The sequence below is a fragment of the Strix aluco genome, chromosome 2, assembly GCF_031877795.1.
Source record: "Strix aluco isolate bStrAlu1 chromosome 2, bStrAlu1.hap1, whole genome shotgun sequence".
Classification (NCBI taxonomy): Eukaryota; Metazoa; Chordata; class Aves; order Strigiformes; family Strigidae; genus Strix; species Strix aluco.
The window spans coordinates 58,204,211-58,227,303 of NC_133932.1; the positions used below are offsets into that span (position 1 = coordinate 58,204,211).

At 38.1% G+C, this 23,093-nt stretch overlaps 1 protein-coding gene across 5 annotated transcripts in view; it reads right to left on the reverse strand.

Moving 5' to 3' along the window:
* Window positions 1-3,740: 3,740 nt before the first annotated feature.
* STS (steroid sulfatase) overlaps window positions 3,741-23,093 on the reverse strand; it is a 114,961-nt gene continuing 95,608 nt past the window's right edge. For all 5 annotated transcript variants that reach the window (XM_074814891.1, XM_074814894.1, XM_074814890.1 and 2 more), the window contains one exon: window positions 3,741-7,006. In XM_074814891.1, the coding sequence (XP_074670992.1) occupies window positions 6,624-7,006 (383 nt within the window). In that variant the 3' untranslated portion in view covers window positions 3,741-6,623. The remainder of the gene's footprint in view (window positions 7,007-23,093) is intronic.

Consider the following 23,093-nt stretch of genomic DNA (forward strand, 5'->3'; position numbering starts at 1 on the left):
TACAGTGTAACAACCTTTCTATACAAAGAAAGTGTTTACGTTTTCATAAAACAGTCTTAGGTAAACCTGTCAAGTCAACTTTTTAAAGTGAAACTGCATGTTTAAGAGGCGGGTTGACATAGCGCTTAGGGAAATGGTGTAGTTGGGAACTGTCAGGGCTAGGTTAACGGTTGGACTAGACGATCTTCAAGGTCCTTTCCAACCTAGATAATTCTGTGATTCTGTGATTCTGCATTCCCCAGCATGGGTCTGGAGGGCAAAAAAAGAGAAACCAGGAGATGATACTTGAAACTGAGCATAGGTTTAAAATGTGAAGATGGCATCCCTCTACGTAGTCTGGTAGTGAGTGCTTAAAAACTGATGGGCAAAACTAAGTGTCTGCAACATTTATTTAGTGTACATTAATGCAGCTGCCTGAGCTCTAGTAAAAGACTTTTATCATTGTCATTAATTTCCAGAAAGGGCAGAATGCCATCTAGCTGCTAGGGATGGCCTCTTGTGACTGAATTTTGTTGAAAGATAATCAAAGAGGTTTGTCATTCAGTAGCATAAATCTTAGTATCAGGGAGGATTTCCCTTTATTTTTAGTGAGTATCATAGGTGAGAAGGACGGGGCATGAAGCGGCCCCTTTTATAGAATAATATGCTTTTTAAAAGCTTGGTAAGTGATGACATGTCACTGGATGACTGTGCTTTTCATGTGTATCAGACAGGGAGATGTTAGGATCTAAAATTCCTATTCTAATAATCCCCCTGGAGTTTAAAGAGTTATCCAGACAGTGGATAACATTAAACAGTTACGTCCCAATGCATTACATATAACAGTGTAAGGATGACACTTACAAAACAGTCAGTACATTTTCCTAAATCTGAATATTTTGTCTGTCAGGAGGAGGTATAACATAAAAAATAAAAGTAAGGAAAAAATGAAAGGAGTTCTCAAACATGGTACAGACTTCTAGTATTCTTTTTATCACTATCAGCACAGGCAAAACATTTTTAAACTTGGGGTTTTTTTTCTTCATAGCTTAGTTTTTCATTTGTAAGCAATGAAGACCATATTAAACCAAAGTTATTCTCTTGCAGCCCAACTTCAGACCATAAGACTTTTGAGATGCTTTGTGTCTAATCTTTTGTAATAAATATTGTTACCCAAAGCAACTTCATATCAAATTCTTTTAAAATAAGTGTCACAATGAAGAGCTCTGCCTTATAATTTCAACTACTTCCTAGTATTTTTCACATAAATCAGGTAAAATCAAATACTATGGGCATAAAAAGGCTTTATTATTTCATAACTGTAGAATAAACAGTGTTGGAGAGGGTTTTGTAACTGAGCTGACCATAAATGCTGAATCTGTTCACTTCAAATATAATTTTCTTTTTCAAGAAAAATACCTGTGATACCATTCTTTTATAGATAAGACTAACATTAATCTACATAGGGAATCTACCATTATTTATGTTAAAGGAATGTTTTAAAGTATTCAGGAGATGCTGTATAAGCATTGTGAAGTTTATAATCCACATTCTGCAAGGTCCGCAATGTTTCATAACTTTGACAGTACAATTAGAGATGTGAGGATAATCGAGCCAGTTTTTATCTTACTAGTTAGCATAGTGAAAGCTTCAGTGGGAGACTGGCATTCTGCATCTTTCCATATGCATAAGAAACCTTCAGTTACTGAACCTTTTGTTGGTGCAAGCTCACTGTGCTCAGTACTGAGCTAGCAGGTTAGATCTATTATGGGTAAGAACAATTTGCAACATCCTTTGTTTGCTGTACAGGTGATGATTTAGGCATATTATTATTGGTTTTGATGTAATTAAAAGCTATGAAGAACATCAAAATATTTTGGAAAAACCATATGGTCTATAAGGGTGTTTCCGGGACTCCCTGAATTATTTGCAGTTTTGGGAGTCTCTAGAGCCTGGCTCAGGTCTTCTGGTCTTCCAGGGATTAAAACGTGTGACTGTAGCTGTCTTAGACCCAGAGCTTCAGATTAAGATCTATTGCCTCCTGAATGATGATTCAGGAGTAGCCTGCTTGGTGTGTTTTCTCAGAGGCAAGGTGTCCCGCATCCTGTGGGCCCCAAGCAAATTTCCACCTGACAGTCTGACAACGAAGGATACTGCTGCAGAATACACGATAGTCCAGCCAGCCGCAGAGGTAACCTTATTCCTCCTGGTCACCTGCAGTCCCTGACAGACCCAGAAGAACCAGCAATTCATAGGCCTCTGTCTTCAGGTTGGAGATAACCCCCAGAAAACATTTGGTCTCTGGTGGTTGCCAGTGCAGAGTTTTGCTATGCCAGACTTTCCTCCTGCCCACATGGCCAGCCACTCTGCTTGTCGTGTGCTTGGGCAGGGTGAACTCCTCTTTACAGTGACCTCCTCAGAGCATATTTCAGATGCTGCACAGCCAATGCCAGAGTAAAGAGAAATGACAGAGAAGATGAAAAGGTCTGTCTTATGCACAGAACTATCATGTCCTAACGTAAGTCACCCCCCTATGTTTTAATATATGTACTCTATTAGAACACAGGATTTTTGTAGTTACGCTTGCCCTCTTTTTCTTTCTTTTTCCATTTGTTCCTATATCAGGTCACATCTTTTGTGAAATTTTCTACATTGTCCACACATCTGAACACCCAGATCTCACATTACCACAATACGAAATAAAGTATTGCTGGCAAGTGATGATTCTCACTGAGTTGTGAAGGATATGGACTATATTCACTTAGTTCTATGCAAACTTTCAGTTGGATTTCAGCGAGCTGACACCTATCTCCAAGGCTCATATTTCCCTTTTTCTTCTTCTTTTTTTTTTTTTTCTTTTTTTCTGACACACTACTTTGACGCAACTCAGGACATCTCTATTTTTAAGAGCCAAGAACCTGTGACATCCAGTCCCTGAGGGGGGAATGTTATTTAAATAATTCCGTGTAGTCTCCAATGTCTGCTAAAAGAGAGAATAAATATAATTAGAAAAATGTGACTATCTTTCTCTGAATCCCCAGTGTGCATCTTTTCTACCCATCTGTTCTCTCTCCTCCAGGCCCCGATCCCACAAGTGCTAAACAGTAAGCACAGAACCTATCTGCAAAGCTGAAGTTAAGGGTATCTTACACCTCCTAGTATAGGGGGATGTCCTACTTCCTAGTTTTCCATCTCTTAAACTGTACCTTCTCTAAAGAAGGTGCCTTATTGACTAGAAAGTGCACTTTTACCAGCTTACCTCTTTAAGTATTTTTTGTTCTTTCAGTATTCCCAACAGTTAGAGAAAGAGTTACCCTTCTTTGGGTGCAGTGAAGGAAATGAAAACAGAGTTAAATGACCCATAGAGGGACTCAGTGACAAACTAGGATGTGATACCATTTAATAATACTGTAGAGGAATACACTTCCCTCTGAAGCTTAACTCCCAGTTTAAACTGACATATTCTACAAATAGGTACCATGTTACAATACTGATGCTCATGAAATGATAGATTGAAAGTCAGTCTTAAAGTACCAGAGCAGCACATTCTCCTTGAGCCTTCCTTGTTAATAAATTGTGAATCAGGTTTATCCTGTCAATAACTTGTTCTGAAAACCAAAACTTTTCCTTGTTAGATCAGGCAGTGCCACTACAAAAATTGCATATTGTGCTTCTCATTTTATTTTGCAGATAAGCAAGACTACTTTAATTATCATGATCTGGCATGCCATCTTCAGAACAGAAGGTACTGAAAGGTATAATACATTTGCAATACAAGGAAGGTTTATTTTAGGCATTAAATGAAATGGCATTAACATAAAGTATGAAAAATTATATTCTTAACAGAATCTTTCTTGAAGGAACAATTGTAAAAATGGATTTCAGATTTTACTGCTTCAGTCAAAATATTAAGTGGTGTACTAAATTATATTTTGGAAAATATGAAGCTTGTGCCACAAACAAGAAATAATTTCTTAGATTTTGGAACACAAAGTTAATCCTTGCTAGACCTTAAATAAGCAGGAGGTTAGCAGAGTCAAGGAGCCCTAAAAGTCAAAACTTTTCACAAAGCCCACTTTTCATTTTCTCATTGATGAGGGCAAAATAGCCATCATGACAAGAAAAGAGGAGAACTGAGTAGTAAAGAAATAGGCGAAAAAGTATTTGAGAGGTGCGGACATTTTAAGAAAGGAGATTAGAGAGATGGCACCAAAAGCCAGAATGGTATGAAAGAAAGGACATATTCAGGCAAGAAGAAATCAGAGAATAGAAAAATCATCATTTTTGATACCTCAGTCAGGCAGCACAGAACAGCTGTTGTGCCTGACAGAACAAATACTTCTTGCACCTGCAGAAAGAAAAGAAATAATAGCAACATAGCATTTTCCTGATGAAAAGAAGTAGATATGGATGTCCTTGAGAATATAAATTGAGATCCCTGTTAAAGTCACAGTCCAGCAACCATGGGAAAAAAACAGATCCAATAACACCAAACACCTTGTTTGAGTTACTGTTGTATACCTAACACACAACATGTTTTCTCTCATATGCTTCAGCAGGAATATTTGCTTGAAAAGTTTTGTGTAAGCTGCAGGAGAGCTGCGGAAGCTCTAGAGAGCATCTCGCCCATGCTGTGGTGCTCAATGCCAGGGCAGCCAGCACCCTGGCCGCAGCCCAGGCTGCCCACCAGCTGCGGGGTGAGGCACACGGGCACCAGCACCGTGCCCCATGGGGTTCTTGGGCCACATGGTGAGGAACCAAAACTTTGGGATGTATGGATCCTGATGTGATGTCAAGAGGCAGCTACTATTACTGCAGAAGAGTACATGTATTCAAATTGCAGGCATCTTTCTTCCTAAGTTTATGTAGTACATTCAGCAATTAATTAAAGCAAAGAGGGAATTATGCCACATGAATGGCCATCTGAAAGCTTTCTGGGTACAATATAAACAGTCCTGAGTGGTTATCAGGGAAATACCTGGACAGACTAACTATCAGCATACACAAGACTTTGCTGCCTACAGAGAGCTTGCAAAGCACATACTTAAGATACACAAGCATGACCACAAAGTGAAACATCAAAAATAGCACTTCAAGGAAAGAGTACAGCATTTCCCAGGACAGGCATCTGGATATTGTGAAGAATTAAATTTTGAATTAAACTGTAGCAGAAAAATCAAATAAAGCCTAGGTTTTACAGACAGAGAAATATACCATATATCACAATATATTTTTACAGGACAGGCTTCAATAGCTCCCAAGAACCAGGTCACAACCTTAATGTTGGCTGATTGAAGATATTGCATTACTATCATCACAGATCACTTTTGTACCAAACAGATTTTAATACATTATAATGTTGGAATTAACTAGTGTTTTCTGATAAGGAGCAAGTCACCTTCTATTATCAGGCATCAAATCACTTTAGTATTTTGCTGATATGTTCTCCTCTGGTACAATCTGCCAAAGAAAATAGTTTGCCTGCCTGTAGAGTGAAAAGAAAATCTGCCTGAATAAGATGCAGATAAAATTGGATACAGAAATTAGCCCTGAAGTACTGTAGATTTCCCAAGGCCTTGCTAAGAACTGAGACAGTTATATTTGGCTTATGTGCTCAAGACCAAGTTTCTTCTTAGAAAATGATAGATCCTATTCAGAGAACTTAAATGATGGCAAAGATATTTAAAGGAAGAGCAAATTTTATTTATTTGTAATGTACACCACATTCATCAGTGAAAGAACAGGTATGGTATATAGATAGTGAAAGATATCTTTGTGGTATCATGTGAATTTGGAACTCAGATATCAAGCATGGACCAAATCTTTCTTTTTAGCAACTGGGCTATGACCATAAGGATGTGTCTATATCAGGGACTGAAGGATTTAGGGGTTGTTTGGGGGTTATGAATCTGGCTTGCACATATATGTATTCACTCAAGCACACAACTCGTGCACTTGAAGTGGTTTCCTTTTGAAACAAAGGTTGCTGCCATGCAATAGAACACTAGCTAGAGAGCACCATTTTAATGTGGATGCAGATTTTCCCTAAACATCTGTTTACATTTTTATGGCACATGCAATGTTAGATTGTTGGCAATCGGCTTATTATTTCATATCTGTGATGCTTGTTGATAGAGATACTGCTACAGGTCTGCTCTTTACTTATCAGTTACCAAATTATAGTTACAGGTGGACCTCTCCCCTATTATCTCTCTATTTTTAATTACTTGGTGCTATGTCCTACTAATGGTGGATAACACTGAGCTAAAGGGACAGGAAAATGTGATTTTTTTAGTTGTAATTGACAGAAACTACAGGTAAATTCCTTGCTGTGTAAGAAAAAAGCTGAAGCTGAAGGTCTAGAAAATAATCTCATCTAGAAAATACCTACAGCCTACCCATTTGTCAACGAGGATGGCAACATGTGCTTCACACTGATTCTTGCATTATAAAGACAGAAAAGGTGTGTCTTGCCCTCCTTTTCTTGGCACATTTTCTTGACTGAAATTCTCTTCTACTGCAATGATGTATTTGAAGACAGGTCCTCCTACATAACAAAACCTACTGAAAGCTAGTACTGCAGTGGTTCAAGTCAGCTACCCACACTCTCTTGTTCCAGTTTCTGACAGGAAATTGCAGCTTGTTTATCCTGAATGCATCTCCAGCAGGCTCCCTTCTGAGTCATAGTCACAGTAGCAAGACTGAAAGAGAGATGAGCAGCACATCTGGAGCCACGGCTTCCAGAGAAGGTTGTCCCATGACAACTGGTCAGGGGCAGCATGGAGGGATCTGGTGTGGTTGTCTACTGCTAGGTGTATGACCCTGAGGACTTCGTAGAAACGGCTCTCCGTTTCTGGAGTCAGTGGGACTTTCTCTTCAGGGTCTCTGGAGAGATCGAAGAGCAGTGGGGGATCATGCTGTGTGATGAATCCTCCATGGCAGAAGCAAACATGCGAATCATAGCAACCATTGGAGTCTTCAGGACTGAAGTTTGGAGTGAAGAAGAAGACTTTCCAGACAGATTCACCTGCAATTTACAGACATAAACCAGCTGGTAATAAAATGACAAACTAAAAGTTCCCTAGTCTTATGAAACTCTAATTTACACCACAGGAAATCAGCCTTTTGGTACAACCTCACTCTCTACAGGAACTGCAATATACTGAAAGAGTAAAACGAAACTGAGCAAACAAAAATAAGCAAGACATGGCAATTTTCATGCTACACACATTTATGAAATAATTATGATCATTTCATTCCCTTGGAAGAATTCTGATTAACTAAATCATAGAAGACTCAAAAGAACTTTATATTTTTACATAAACAGTGTTAAGATTTGCATAAATATTTACTAAGCCATTGCACTGTCTTCTTCAAGACTTATTAAAATGTACCTTTATCCCTTGACCATATCCAGACACTGTTGGACCACATCTGCTTCTCATTTTGCTAATCAAAATATTTTCATTTTTACCTTTTTCTCTCTTTCTCTTTTTGTTGTATTAACCCATTGCCCTCTATCACATGCTTTCATTGCAAATACATGGAGACAGAGTTTCTCATTTTATTAAATGTGATGATATGAAAAGGTATAATGGATGCTAAACTCCTGGTTTAGGCCTATAGATGTTTTTTCCAAAAATAAATAAGTGTTACAGTAGTGCAATTTTTGTGACATTCTGCTTTGTAAAATGGGAACCAAAGGTCTTCATTTATAGATTGGTCATTCTCTCTCAGCTTAATTTGCTGTGTACATAAACTGAACTGTCTGCACTGGTGTAACTTCACTCAGTATTTTCACTGTTTAAAAATCATAATTATTTCCTGGATTAAGAATAGGCAGATATGAGTTGGTTCCTTCAAGAAGCACTCTTGAACAGAGGGTACACTGGAGAATCTAAAAATACTTAACAAGAAAGGAGTAAACAAAAAATGGTTATTATTTTCCTCAAGTATCATAGAACAGACAGGGACGGCAGGAACAGACAGGCACTTCGAAGGAAGCACAGTGTCCTCCCACAGCCAGGGAAGCATACAATTCTCCAGAAATGGACCAGAGAATAACTAATTAGAGTCAGGAATCTGTACCTTATTCTTAACAAAAGTAGGATACTAAACAACTGGGGTCTATGATGTCAGACTACCTACCCGTTTGAGTGTATACAGACATGAGAAATACTTATTCATCACTTATTTACATTTCTCAGCATCCTATTGCAAAAAACAATTTTTGTACCACCTTATTTTTTCAAATACTGGGGGGAAAACTGGTTTTGGTATATTGTTGAATTTTGTTAAGTTCACAGAAAGCTTGTTAATCTAGTAGCAGATTGTCACAGATTTATGTGTGCCACAGTGGTTAATATTCTTTAATCAATTCATCAGTTCAACAGAATGGAAAGCACTAGAAAATGTGGGAATGGCAGAGATGAACTAGTACATGCTGTGATGTAACTACATCACACTCAATTTTTAAAGACAAAAATGGGTTTAAAGAAAGAAATGTTTCAGCTGACTAAAGAGTCACAGACTTCCGTTCTAGTCTATATCATGAATTTAAAGGACAGTAGGTGACCTTAGGATTCTTTACAGCTTCTTCTATCCCACAGCATTTTTCTCATTATAAGAGATTTTTCCTTTAGGAACCAATTCAATCACAGAGCCTGGATACTTCCAGTTCACTTAGTCTGCACTTAAATCAGGGTCTGAGGGGTGATGATTATTATACACATTAGACTGGGAGAACCCTGAATGCTGCTTGGAAGTCAGCAAAGGGGAATGAGCTTTAAAGGCTGAGAGTGACTTGCTGGCAGAGACAATAGGATGGGGAAGCCTTTAAAAGTCTCTGGCTGTGACAGCAGCAGTGGCATAGTCTTACTGGGGAAAAGGGGAAGGGAAGGGAAGGGAAGGGAAGGGAAGGGAAGGGAAGGGAAGGGAAGGGAAGGGAAGGGAAGGGAAGGGAAGGGAAGGGAAGGGAAGGGAAGGGAAGGGAAGGGAAGGGAAGGGAAGGGAAGGGAAGGGAAGGGAAGGGAAGGGAAGGGAAGGGAAGGGAAGGGAAGGGAAGGGAAGGGAAGGGAAGGGAAGGGAAGGGAAGGGAAGGGAAGGGAAGGGAAGGGAAGGGAAGGGAAGGGAAGGGAAGGGAAGGGAAGGGAAGGGAGCATTCCTTTGTCTACCTTTCAAATAACATTTTGACAGGTTCATTTGATTCTTGAAATCTTTGCTGTTTTCTCAGAATTAAAATAAACAAACAAGATCTAACAGTCCCCCTTAAATTTCTTTGAATTTATGCATGGAACTTTTCCCAGAGCAGAAATATGCCTCTCATTTACTGAGACTTAGAATTTACATTCTGGGAAGGTATGTAATTCTATACTAATTCCTTCAGGGTCTCTAAAAGTGTTTAATTGGCAAGATAGACAATGAAGAACAGAAAAAGCCAAAGGGCTTTATTAATCAGTGCACTGTATACTTTTGTAGACCATGCAACAATTGCTCCACCTAAGAATTTGATTCAGGGCACTATAACACCTTGATAGAAGAAGAGCAGAAAAAATTTATATAGCTATTAAAATGTCAACTAAAAGAAATTCTAATAAGGCCATGCACATGAGAACTTTGTGGTCAGGCTGTCTTACCACACATCTATCTTTGATGGTATACTTGTGCTGAATGACATTGAAAATAAATTTTCAGTCAACTTTTTTTGGTGTTGCACTAGTCCAGTTCAAGGACTTGCAGATAGCAATAGAAAGTTGGAGATTCTGAATTAATGCAAGTTGGTACAAGCAGCTCATATAGGTAACACATGGGGAAAGAAATAAATAAGGAAGAGGTACCGTGATTTTTTTTCCCTAAAGAATAAAGAATTCTTCAGGTGTGCCTATATACAGAGCATACAGCATGTTGCAAAATCATGCGTGGGTTTGGGGACAGGGCATGTATTACATTACATCATGTCTGAATCACATTGTTAGTGTTTGAAGAGCTGATGCTAGTTTATCAGCTATGCAGCTATATAATGTCATGATAATGCTGCACAAAACACTGAGCTCTGGAAGAGCAAAATCTGTTACTGTGCAATGTTCATCTGTTGCACTGCAGTGATGTTTCAGCAAGGATCTGGAACTTCCTGTGGTGCTGGAGGAACAGCAGTGCAGAATTCCTAAGCATTGTAAAAACTAAAGCATATCTGTCAGTGTCTGTGGCTATGGAGCAGCCAATGTAATATACTAGGAGACATAAAGAGCTGTCAGACTTCTAATCTGTAAAGCTGATGAACTGTATAAGGCTTGATATTAAAAAGAGAGAGCTCTCTCCCAGTCTTTCTCAGATGATATAAAATCTCATTTTGTCTGAGGGTTAACTACAAGGATCAAATTAATCTCTCAGTAATTAACAGTACCTTTGTTCTTCAAAGGATCTGGATAGCAAACTTTCTTTATATAAAAAGATAACTATATGTCTCTTCCTCAGTGAAGTTAGTAGTAAATTGTCAGGGCTCCCCCACAGTCAAGTATATCAGGTCCCTTCTAAAACAGCAGGCAAGTTCTAAGCCTGAAGCACCCTTCAAGATCCTGTCCCAATGCTTCACAGCTACTTTATTTAGCGTTCATTTTTCCTGCAATTCTTCAGCTCTTTGAATTGTCCAACAATTTCACCTATTCAGTTCTCAGAATACCTCTCTCTTCACATGTTAAGAAAAACAAAAACTACAGAAGTTGTACATATAAATAGTCTCCAATTAAAATAGGTTGCAATTATTTCAAGAAAATCTGCTATAAGAAAATAATTGTTCAGAGTTCAATCTCCCTAACAGACTTCTCTTCTGATCCTTCACCCATCTATTTATCCTCTCATATTCACACAGACAACTGTAGCTCCAACAGACAGGTAGCAGCCAGGAGATTAAATAAAAGTCTCTCAGTAAAATATATTAATAGTTTCAAGATGAAGTGACACACTGGATAGTGATGTCATTTCTGTTATAATAGCGCTGTTGTTAATCACTGTTTGCTAAATGGTGTTTTCTGATAAGCAGTTCTCGAAGTGAATAGAAGCTATTGCTGTGTTATTGCCTGGACCTCATTTTTACTGAAATTAATCTATGACAGTAGCTTTATAGGTTTGCTGCTACTGTCATCTCCTTTGTTCATCCTATTTTGTTTCTTCTTTCTGTAGAACAAGTTAAACAAGTCTGTTCTTCACTGTAAATTGGGGACCTGGTCTCTCCTTGACTTCAGATGCCTTTGAGCATAACCCTTTTGGCATAGAGACCAATGTAAATTGCCCACAGACTTTTCCTGTATCTTGAGTGTGCTCTGCAGCCATTGTCAGCTCCCACGCTCTAAGTCACGCTCTTCAAAATTTCTACAGAGTAGCAGATGAAACCTGCAACTCACTTGAAAATGACATTCTTCAGGTAACTCTTGTTATTAGATTGAATCCTTTCTTCCTGCTTCCTATATGTTTAGAAACATTTAGAATTGTTAGGTTCTCTGTTAATCTTACATAAAGTAGTTATCACATATGTGTATACATTCAACTTTTCAATAATTTAACAATTTAGAAAAGGTTTCGGTTGCTAAATTCTTGTAGAACTATATATGGCACATAGAGAATACTGTTTGGTTACTATAAAGAAAGTATACATATTCTTTTTATGACTGTGTACATTCCTCAAACAGCTAATAAAAATCTGCTATTTGAGTTTAAAAATTTGTAACTTTATTGTTCCTTCAGTGTAAATTTGTATTTTTTTAGATACTTGGTTTAAGTATCTGGCTATTTTATGATGTTATTTTATTACATCAGTCAAAAGACATCACATTATGTCCCAGTGTAGGTGGAGAATAACTGAGTGATATTCAAAGACATAATGTTAGCTTAAGGGAATCAGCTCCTGCATAAAGAACTGTGCAGAACATACAGTATTTGAGTTAAAACCATGAAAACAAAACAAAACAAAACAAAACAAACAATCCAGTAGTAGCAGTGATTTTAAAATCTTAAGGATAGAAACTCACATTGGTGATAACTAATAATCATACTGAAAAACTGCTGGAGGAAAAATATGAGACACAGTGAAATAATGCTCAGGCTGCTGAAGTCAAGACAGAAATCTCATGACTGAGCTCATTATCTGAAGTGCAGGTACGAGAAGCATCCACTGAATTCTGCTCAAAATTCAAGGTTACGTGCTGAAACAGTAGCAGCTGACAAATAATTATTTTCCTTAATTCTTCATCATCATCCCCCAAAAAATTGATTATTTAAAATCTTTTCTTTTCTTGTTGAGAAAAGTCTCAAATGGGAAGAATCTGTGGGTATAGAAACTATTCTGTGAAAATAGGAAGTGCTATAATGCAGTGTTCTGCCTCATATTTGGAAATTTTAGTTAACAGCATGGAAGAATACATGTTGCCCCAGAAAAAAGCTTCCATCCATAGTAATTTGATGCATATAATCTAGACATTTGCTAAAGATTTGCTAGAAGACTCTATCTACTTGTTGAATGGTTCATGTAATTTTCAGTTCATCCAAGCAGCAATTGATGACATGATGAAGACAGAAGTTAATGTTGGCACAAAAAAAAAATTACTGGTCATTTCCAACATATATTCAAAAGTCCTTGAAAACAGAAAAGCCTTACTTTATTGCTTGTGGGAAAAATATTGATTTGCATGTATTGGTTGTCCACTGGACCCTCTAAGATATACAGGTAAGAACTGAGAGAGCAACACACTTAAGAATGTAACAAAGCATAGCCACTTCGCCAAAGATGGCAAAAACCAAAGAGAAACCTATTCAGAACTGTGATTTGTCTTTTTTCTTTCTGTCCTTCAAAAACACATTTTATTAACAGAAAATAAATTGAGAACAGTCATTACTCTCTTACATAAAGAGGATGCAATCATTCTGAGTGAATTTGCAAGATTCAGACAGTGATTTTCCTGATACTGAGCAGATGTACAAGACGATGCAAAGGAAGTCCTAAGCAACTTCAGCAAATATTTTCAAACAAGTCTGAACCAACCAAAATCAAAATCATCCCCAGGAATTTGTTTATAAGGTATCTCCAGTCATTTTTCAAAATTTGTATGTCAAAAACCCCCCTGACACACATAATAATAATGAAGTATTCTAAATCATTAATATGAAAATTGATAGCATGTTTAGCCTTTAAATAGCAAGAAGTACATCTAAAAAGAAAGAAATAACCATGTAAAATTACTTTAAAAGTGAAAAGTAAAAATTTTGTAAAGTAGTAGCCTGGAAATTTGTGCACTGTCAAAGAATACTGAATATTAATTTGTTTTATTTTAAAAAGTTGAGGACAAAGGTGAATTACATTTCCTTACAGGTATCTCGGATAGTTGAATTTTTTTTTTATTTAAAAAAAATACTAAAATACTTAGGAAATATTCTGAAAAAAATCTTCTTGTTTTATTTTGAAAATTGAATTAGTTAAGCATAAATGACAATGTAGCAAAGGGGTTCCTTCTGTCAGAGTAAAAATATTGAGTTAAAGCAACGTTTTCTAAGTGATATGGTTTGAACATCTCAGCATCAGTCAGTCCTAGATATTAAAAAAAATAATTCTGAATGACTGAATTTTGTTTTTATTGTAAATATTGTAGTATGTGTAGTTTAGCATCTGAAATATATGGCAATACTTTTTGTCCCACTGTTAGAAAATGCATGTCTGCCAGAATCTGAAACCAGCAAAAGATTACAGATGGTGTTAAACCTTAGGGTGAATAGTGAAGGTAAATAGGAATTTGCATCCTTTGTTTTTTTATTAGAAAGAATAGTTGGAAAAATTGTGCAGATACTAAGCTAATTAGAACTACAAAGAAGGATATTACCTGATAGCTTGGGGGTGTGCTAATATCCAGCATTTCAGACGGAAATTGAGTCTTGAGGTACATAGAAAAGTTTAAACCTATTTCATTAGGGTTCTTATGAGTCTATCATTTAGAACCAATAGATTTAAGGAAATGGAATGCAGAAGTTTACTGAAGGTTTGTGATGCAGTATAATGTGATTAATGAGTGTATGTTCAAATAGTGCAAAAATCCCTCAAAATCCTGAATTAAGCCTAAACACCAAAAGGACATATCACAGGATGTTCTCTTAAAGAATAATCAGCGGGGAGTTTTATATAAATTTATTCCTAAGAAAATTTCTAGAAGTCTATTTTCTGTTTTCACATGGATCTGTTCAAGGTTAAGGTATTTCAGAGAAATCCAAACAGCCTGCCTGTTTGGAGCTCTATGCAAAAAACAATCTTCATTCTGTAGTTCTCCAGTCAGCATGAATGTTTGAGTTTGAAGAGAAGAGTTTTAGGAAAACAATGGGAATATTTTCCTGACTTGGTGGTATGCAAGATGGATGCAGAGATCTTTGGCTATTGACCAGATGACAGTAAGTGATGGAAAAGGGAAAGAACCTTGACTCTCTCCTCCTGATTTCCAACTTAAGCAATGCATGTGTGCAGCGTAGTGAAAAACAGGCTTTACACTTTTGAAGTGCTATAACCTGCTAAAATCTTCCTACTAAAAACAAGAACAGAGAAGGGTCTCCTGGGATTGCTGATGAGATTAATACATTTTAACTGTTCGTTACAGAGGACTTAGAGAGGTCAGCATCGTTTTGATGAAAGGTTGTTTTGGGTCTGTCACTTAATTAATACGTAATAATTTTGGCTAGTAAACTCTGTTTAGTCATGCATGAAGTAATTCAAATCAAGTTTTTTGAGGGTTTTGTTTGTTTGGGGGTTGGGGGTGGGGAGGGGAAGCATGTTTAATAAGGAATGGTTCATTGGATTGGTGTACAGGAGGTTTGTCTTGTACCTTCCATCTTGCTGCCTTTCCTGCCCCTTAGTTTGCAGTCTAAACCAGGAGAAGGCGAAGTGCCAATAAGACAAAAAACAGAATGAAAAAGAAGAGAAGGGTCTCTACTTCATTTCAACTTAACCAACTGGACTAGGAAGTTGGGTTTATGTTCTTTCCATGATAAGGATAAGGTAAATGCTTTTTTTAAAAGGACAGGATTTAATTTTTTTTCCTTCCTTTATTTGTCTGTCTCTCCCAGAGTGAGTAGGGGAACGTTGGTAGGGAGTGAAGCACTGCATGTCCCAGCGCATAAATAGCTCTGCCTGAGCCTAACAATAACTCTGCTGCCACTGTCACAGAGCAAAGCAGAGGCAAGAAAATGCTGTATCAGTATTTGTCATACTTGTTGGGGGGGAAACACTTTCCTACTTAGAATATTATTAGCAGAAATGTGTATCAGTTGATTAGGTCGATTTTCTTGAGCTTGATATAAACAGTTTTGTGGTGTCTGTTCAAGCTAGAAATGCTCTTCTCCCCTTCGGTGGTTACATTATTTCACACTTACCAAATAATATGCCCATACTGTGTCACCCAACTTCAGCTGCAGCTGCTCTGATATGAGTATCAAGATAGCAAATTAAAATACTTAATGAGATAGTTTAGGTAAATGACGCTTGATGCTTGTTCTTCTTTCTCCAGCTGTTGCAGCTGAGACCCTGAACACAAGCGAGGGATCTGGGAGATGATCTGGGATTTTTGGAGGCTTTTCTTGATTGTGGTGCCTCCATTAAGTGGGCAAAATCAGGTAGAGAAAGAGAAAAAAAAAAAAAACCCAAGGAGGGAAATGAAGAGTGAAGATGGTGTCTACAAAGCAAGTTAGGAAACAGGGGAAACAAAGTATCTTCAATACTCAAGTAGATGAAAAGATCATAATGACTTCAGCAACAAAAGGTAATAAGTGACTCAGATGTTTCATGCAGTTCAAAAAGGTATGTCTTCTTGGTATCATCAAAGAAGAAAACCAGGAGCAAAGAAAGAAGCCAAAGAGATCTTAAAAACAATACAGAACAAAACAAACAAAACCAAAAAACCCACTTGTAAAGTAAGAGACTTCTGTAGAGAGAATTGTGGAAGTGAAGGAGCTTGTGAGACTAAAAAACAGAAGAGGCAAATGCAGAAAAACCCTCATTGAACGTCAGAGGTTATTACAGCTTCTGCAGTTGCAGAAGGGAAAGATTCACACAAGGGTTTGATCAATTAAGAGGATCAAAAGGAGACTTACTATCAGTGAGACTAGAAGCTCAGAAATGGAGAGGGAAAGGGGAATAAACTGTTGGGAAAAGGATGAAAACAGGGTAAAAGGACACAGTTCAGAGGGGAGAAAGGGGTTGCTCTTTGTCCAACAAAAATGTGGTGTAGGTATTCTGAAGACTCATGAGTTATTACTGAAGGAAAAGTGAATTTTCTTATGTGACCTACATACTGTGAATTAGATACGTGATGTCATTTAAGTCTTTCATGGGATTCTGTAGCTGAACCAGTGGAGAACAGACATAAATCAACATCACACTGACACTTCAGTGTTTTTCGTGCACGGTGACCCTCAAAATCAGAAAAGTGATCTGCAGCACTTGCTTTCTATTGTTGATGAAATCTCAAGAAAAAACTTTGACATAGACTATAACATGCAAATGTGTAAATATCAGTAAAACATATATCTATGTATCTATGGAAAGTTGTTATTGTTACCAGTTCCTGTAAAATTTCTCCGATAGATTATTTTGCTACTGTGCTGCTATTAAGACAAAGGGTGGTGACAAGGAATGAGGTTTAATGAGACTTAATGAAGTTTATAAAGTGATGTTGGGTAAGGACACCTATGTCTCTACATTAAGAGCTGCCCCAATCACCAAAACACCTGTAACAAAGAATAAAAAGATACTCAGAGAGCTGATAGTTAACAGACAAGGTAAATGACTGTTTTAGTCTTCTGTTAAAAGGAAAATTGAACAAGCAAAGCAAGTGACACTTTCTTAATTAGACTTTAAAGATCTTTATGCCAGTGTAACTCAAATCAGGATCTGTATCTCATCCATGTTTTTCTTTTCTGACCATTCTTGTCAGTTCTTTTATGACACCAATGTATGGATAAAATGCTGCCTCCATATTACAAAGCCAGTTCACTCTTTATAGTCTAACCTGGCTATCTTATTTATTGCATATTTGTAGACAGGCCTTCATTTGAACCTCTGCTGATTTAAAAGAAAAATGACACTAAATAAATTACATGATCTAAAATTCCCAGTCAACTTCAAAAGACTCCCATAGTGTCATTCCTGACACTTAGCAAAATAATAATGTTTTTCACATTGTGAAAAAGGTGGTAAGGCATTTCTAATTTTAAATTCAAGGTACTGAGTAGGATTTATTGCTCATCACTATGCTGCTATTTAGCATGCAATTTGACAGTCTGGTCACCTCACCTAATTTTGGATCACTGCAGTGTGGAGGTCTTTATGTAAGCTAGTTACCAGCCTATACTGATCTGCTTCTTACCTTTGTTAGAAGTCTGCTTTAGGGTGAGAAGAATTCTGCTTGTTTCTCTCTGATGAGAGTGATTAGGTCAGGGTGGACCCCCATCCATGCACCCTGCCCATTGACCAGGATTCCCATTTCAGCTCAGTCCAAGTCCATTAGTCCCTGCCCGAGTGGTGCTGCAGGAGTGCCAGTTTTCAGCCCTGTCTCTGGATGGCCCTAGGCTGTAGCCTTTCTTCTAGCTCTGTCTGTGTTCCCGTCTCCTCCCACCCTGACTGGACTTCCTGGATGGACCTTGAACCTGAATCCACTTTGTCCAGTTTGGGACTATTGGTAGACCCTGTTATCAGTACGCAGCTGACATCAGCTTGGGTGCTGGAAGACGTTGCACTGTCACTAAAGGCACTGCCAGTGCTGGGGTCACTTATAGTTCTGCTGGTGTCACTTTTAGAGTGAGGTGTCACCCTGTGGAGGGTTGACCCTGGATAGACACCAGGTGCCCACCAAAACCTCTCTATTGCTCCCGCTCCTCAACTGGACAGGGCAGAAAAAATATAACAAAAGGCTCATGGGTCAAGATAAGGACAGAGAGAGATCACTCATCAATTACCACCACAGGCAAAACAGACTCATTTGGGGAAAAATTAATTTAATTTATTACCAATGAAGAATAGAATAATGAGAAATAAAAGCCAATTTTAAAAACACCTTCCTCCTACCCCTCCCTTCTTCCCAGGCTTAACTTTGTTCCTGATTTCTCTGCATCCCCTTCCTAGCAGTGCAGAGGGATGGAGAACAGAGGTTGAGGCCCATTCATCACATTCTTTCTGCACTTCTTCCTCCTCAGGGGGAGGACTTCTCACACTCTTTCCCTGCTTCAGTGTGAGGTCCCTCCCATGGGAGACAGTCCTTCACAAAGTTCTCCAATGTGAGTCCTTCCCATGGGCTGCAGCTCTTCACAAACTGCCCCAGCGTGGGTCCCTTCCATGGGGTGCAGTCCTTCAGGAACAGACTGCTCCAGCATGAGTCCCCCACGGGGTCACAAGTCCTGCCAGAAAACCTGCTCCAGCATGGGCTCCTCTCCCCAGGGGTCCGCAGGTCCTGTGAGGAGCCTGCTCCAGTGTGGGCTTCCCAAGGGGTCACAGCCTCCTTCGGGCACCCACCTGCTCTGGTGTGGGGTCCCCCATGGGCTGCAGATGGAGATCTGCTCCATCATGGACCTCCATGGGTGCAGGGGCACAGTCTGCCCCACCATGGTCTGCACCACGGGCTGCAGGGGAATCGCTGCTCTGGTGCCTGCAGCACCTTCCCCCCTCCTTCTTCACTGACCTTGGTGTCTGCAGAGTTGTTGCTCTCACATATACTCACTCCTCTCTCTAGCTGCAGTAGTGCAGTTTTCTTTTTTCCCTTCTTAAATATGTTATCCCAGAGGCACTACCACCGTCACTGATGGGCCTTGGCCAGTGGTGGGTCCATCTTGGAGTCGGCTGACATTGGCTCTCTCGGACATGGGGAAGCTTCTAGCAGCTTCTCACAGAAGCCACCCCCTGTTACCAAATCCTTGCCATGCAGACTCAGTACACACCATAAGTTAGTCAAATTCCTTGCATCTTCAGTATTCTCTAGTCCATCTTCAATTTTGCTTTCTAAGATCAAATATGTATCTACAAGACATTGCTGCTTATGAAAGATCCACAGTGTTCATAGATATTAGGTTAAACATCTCCTCTCAAGTGTATGTAAATAGGTGTGGCCAGAAAATACAGAGAAGTTTGCTTTCCTTGTTCATATATGTTACTTCTGTACACCTTTTTTCGTGAGTCTTATTCATCCTTAATGATCATTCAATGACCTTTGAAATACAGTCACTAGCTACAGTACATCTGCACTGACATGGCTTATGCAATGCCTGTATCTTTCTCATATTAATGTATGCAGTCTCCTCTGTTCCAGTTGTAGCAAATAAGAACAAAAGCTCATTTCAGATGTTTCAAATTAATTTTCTTTTTGTCATCTATTTCATCCCCCTGCCACTGTGTAATTGTTCCCTACAATGTATTTTTTAAGAGCTCTCTTGACGGATGGTGTCTTCTATTGTAACTTTTGTGCTACTATCATTCATTTCCTTTATTGCGGAAGACAAAGGCATTTTATTGGCACACTCTTTTCACTTAGTGTTTTATCTACTACCTTTTTCAAATACAAATCCTTCACAAACTTTTGCTGGAGTTTAAATAAAGATTTTGGTGCAGATGATTGTTTCAGAGTTCATTTGGGTTGCTCCATCCCTCAATTGCCTGTTGCATTGTCTATTCTAAATTCAATTTCTACACGTTCTGTAGAGTTGTGGCGCACTGAAGTGAATGCTAAAATCCCTGTGAATGTACTGAGAGGATGATTTAATCTTGTTTGCCTTCAGTTCAACAAAGTATTTCTACCTTATCTTAAGAACACAAATAATAACCTCATGCTTAAATTTGGCAAAGTATAATGTAATCTGTGACTGAAGCTGCTGTGTGCTCAACTAATTATTTAAGTAAGGGTCTACATACACTCCTCAACTCCCATCAAATCTCCTACTTCAAACTATATGAGAAAAAAAAGTTGAGTAAATTATTTTTTTGGCAATCTGTGCTGTTGCTTAGTTCTTTGCCACACTGATACTGATAGGTACACCATGAGCGATTTATTTAACATCTCAAGGTTTATAGGAAGAAGAAACTTGAATTAAGTTTTACCAAGACTAAGACAAGTGTCCTGTTCACTGGACAACTCTACCTTCTAGAAAAATCAGTGTTCAGCATTCGGATCTTACCTCCCTGAAACTCACATCTGCTTAGAAACATCCTGTAATTCTGAACATAAATTCCTCAGCTACTCAACATCCCATCAGTAAAATCTTGTCGTCTTTTCTTCTGCATACACATGGATATGTATACATGACATACTACCTAGTCTATCCAGGTAAGTCCGGGTGTTTTTGAGCTATGTCCGTGCAGTATTTGAACAAAGCCCTTCCCACCTCTTAGGCCTGCTGGACAGATTCAGCAGCATAGAATAATCCTCCACAATGTCCAGAATGCTCAGCTGAAATGTAATCAGCTGTGGAGCAAGTTCATCTCAAACCAGAAGAAAGCAGCAGTGGAGACGGGAAACTCCAGCCATAATCCTTCATTCTCTACGTCGTATCTCCTTACACTTTTATATGTAAAAAAGACAAAAATGCTAGGACTTCAGGCAGTGTTCGATTTCTCTCCTAAAAATTACTATAATCCAGATTCTAACTTAAAACTTCTAGCCAATAATTTTCATGGGTAGGGTTTTTTGATTTTTTTTTCCCATGATACATTAGTGGCAAAATGAATTCTGCTTTTTTTCCCCCCTCCAATCTCTGAAGCACAGTTGAAGGAGAGTAGTTACACCACCGCTGTGAATGAGGTGGTAGAGACAATGTTTGTTCTCTTTGTCTTGATCTCCTATTTTTAACTAACTATATAATTCAATGTAATAATTCTAGCAGTATCTTTGAAGAGGGCACCTATGTCACAAACTTAATCCAACATTTATTATTATTTATTGTGGCACTATTAGGTCCAGGCTCTGTTACACAAGACAGTTACAAAGATGAGTTAAACAAAGAAAGCCTCATCCTTGGGCATGAAATCCTACATTTTTTACTGGTCTAAGAGCATGTTCCCGTAGATTATGGTTTACCTTAAGGGCTTTAACCTATTATTTTAGGAAGTAATATAAATAAATAGAATATAAACCAGCTTGCAGTCTGAAGTCATTCAGTTACACATTGTACTTCCTCAAAACTACCGAAAGTGCTTTTGGCATTATAGGACAAGATATAAATTTTGTATATGGCCTCCCTCCTCACTGCAGTTAAGAGTGATGACAGCACTCAAAGGATGCTGTGAAATAAAAACATCTGCATACTGGTAGCTGTTTTTTGGCTTTTGAAGCTTACATTCAATTTTTAATTCATAGTTCTGCAAACTCAGTCTTCATCTCTCAAAATACTCTTTAAAGGTCTATGACAATACTAACAGTAACAGGAAACACCAGGAAGTGTTTTTCTATTGTATTCATGACTGTGGCTCCTTCTTCTATGCATGTTTATGTTATTCTCTATAAGGCCACACACACATTCCTCATCTGTTGCAATGGAAAATAAAATGGATTACATAAATGATTTCCACTTGTATAACAGGTTTGGTTTAGCTTTCAGCAGTGGTCTGCATTAATCCATTCTGCTTCATACTAAAGTGCATTGCACACTGACAGACATTTGCAACAACCTGTCTAATGTTTAATTAAAACATACAAATTCAGGAGATGTTTACATGGTTGGTTAACTTCCTTTTACACTTCCAAAGATGTCTCTAACTGGCTGGCATTCACACTGAACATGTCCAGGCTTAAAATCTGTTTCTTTACTAATATGGAGTCAGTATTCCTAACCATGGTCTTGGAATTTAGGCTGTGTAGAGATTCAGTTAGGATTAGAGATTAGAAAATCTCCCAATCAAACTGCATTCAAATGGAAGTCAGGCCAGGCAGACGGACTTGGTAAACAATTTTTCTATCACCCAGATCTTCATCTTCACTTTGAAAGGTTTTGCTGTCTTGCTGAATCTCGCAGGTCTGTCTAGTTTTAACTTCAGAACTTTGTATTACTACTTTCTTCTTGTTTACCTAACATAAAAAGACCAAAAAGTTAAATGTAAAATGTTGTCTGCTTTCACAATCATCTCCCAAGAACAGATCAAAATTTCTCAGAGGAGGAATGAGATGCCCCTAAGCAGACACATTACACAGCCATGTAGATCCTTGAATGACCAAGAATGCAGCTACTTTAAGCCTAGCTAAAGGTACTCCTCTACCTGCCTGAGACACAGTGTATTCTCATACACCTTGTCTGAACATGCAACAACTGAAATAATACAAAATCTAACAATTAATAGTGGTAAGGATATATCTGAGGTCAATTTAGAACACAGAGTGAACAAATCACTTGAAATTGGTTAGGAAAGATCAAGTATAATTGTCATGGGAACTTTCTCTTGTGTGTCTAGGCATAGACTGCATTGACAGGATCAGTCAAGCACTGAGGTTCATATGTTGATGAGGCACAAATCTGTTGCTGACTCTTCCTGCCACGGCAATAAAATAGACTTATCAAGATTGACGAGATGAAGAAATATTTAGTGGGGAATACTCAGTTTGCTGTGCATGTAGATGTAGACACTGATCTTGTTGTAATCATTTTTTAACATCTTAGGTTTGAAGACTACCCACTAATGGAATAATCCTTTGAGGCATTCAAATAATTTATAGTTAATTTTCTCACTGGATTACAAGATAACAATTTATAGACTTTTTCAGGTTTAAGCTGTATTAAAGAGAGACAGTAATATGTTGACTTTTGCATATTTTCTATCTTCAAAATACAAACACTTCTCATGGTTACTTATAATAGGATTACATGCTTTGAAAGATATGTACTCAAAAATATTCTCTGAAATACAAGTAGTACATTTACTCTTCGTTAGTTCAACCTTCTAGTTGCTAAACATTCAAATATACTCGTCAGAACTTAGTTCAAATTTTTGGGTTGGTTTTTTTTTGTTTGGTTGGTTGGGTTTTTTTTTCCAAAAACCAGTATGTTGAAAGAATTTAAAAGCACTGGGAGAAATAAAACCACTTCCTAACTGGACACCTGAAATATATTAGCATACA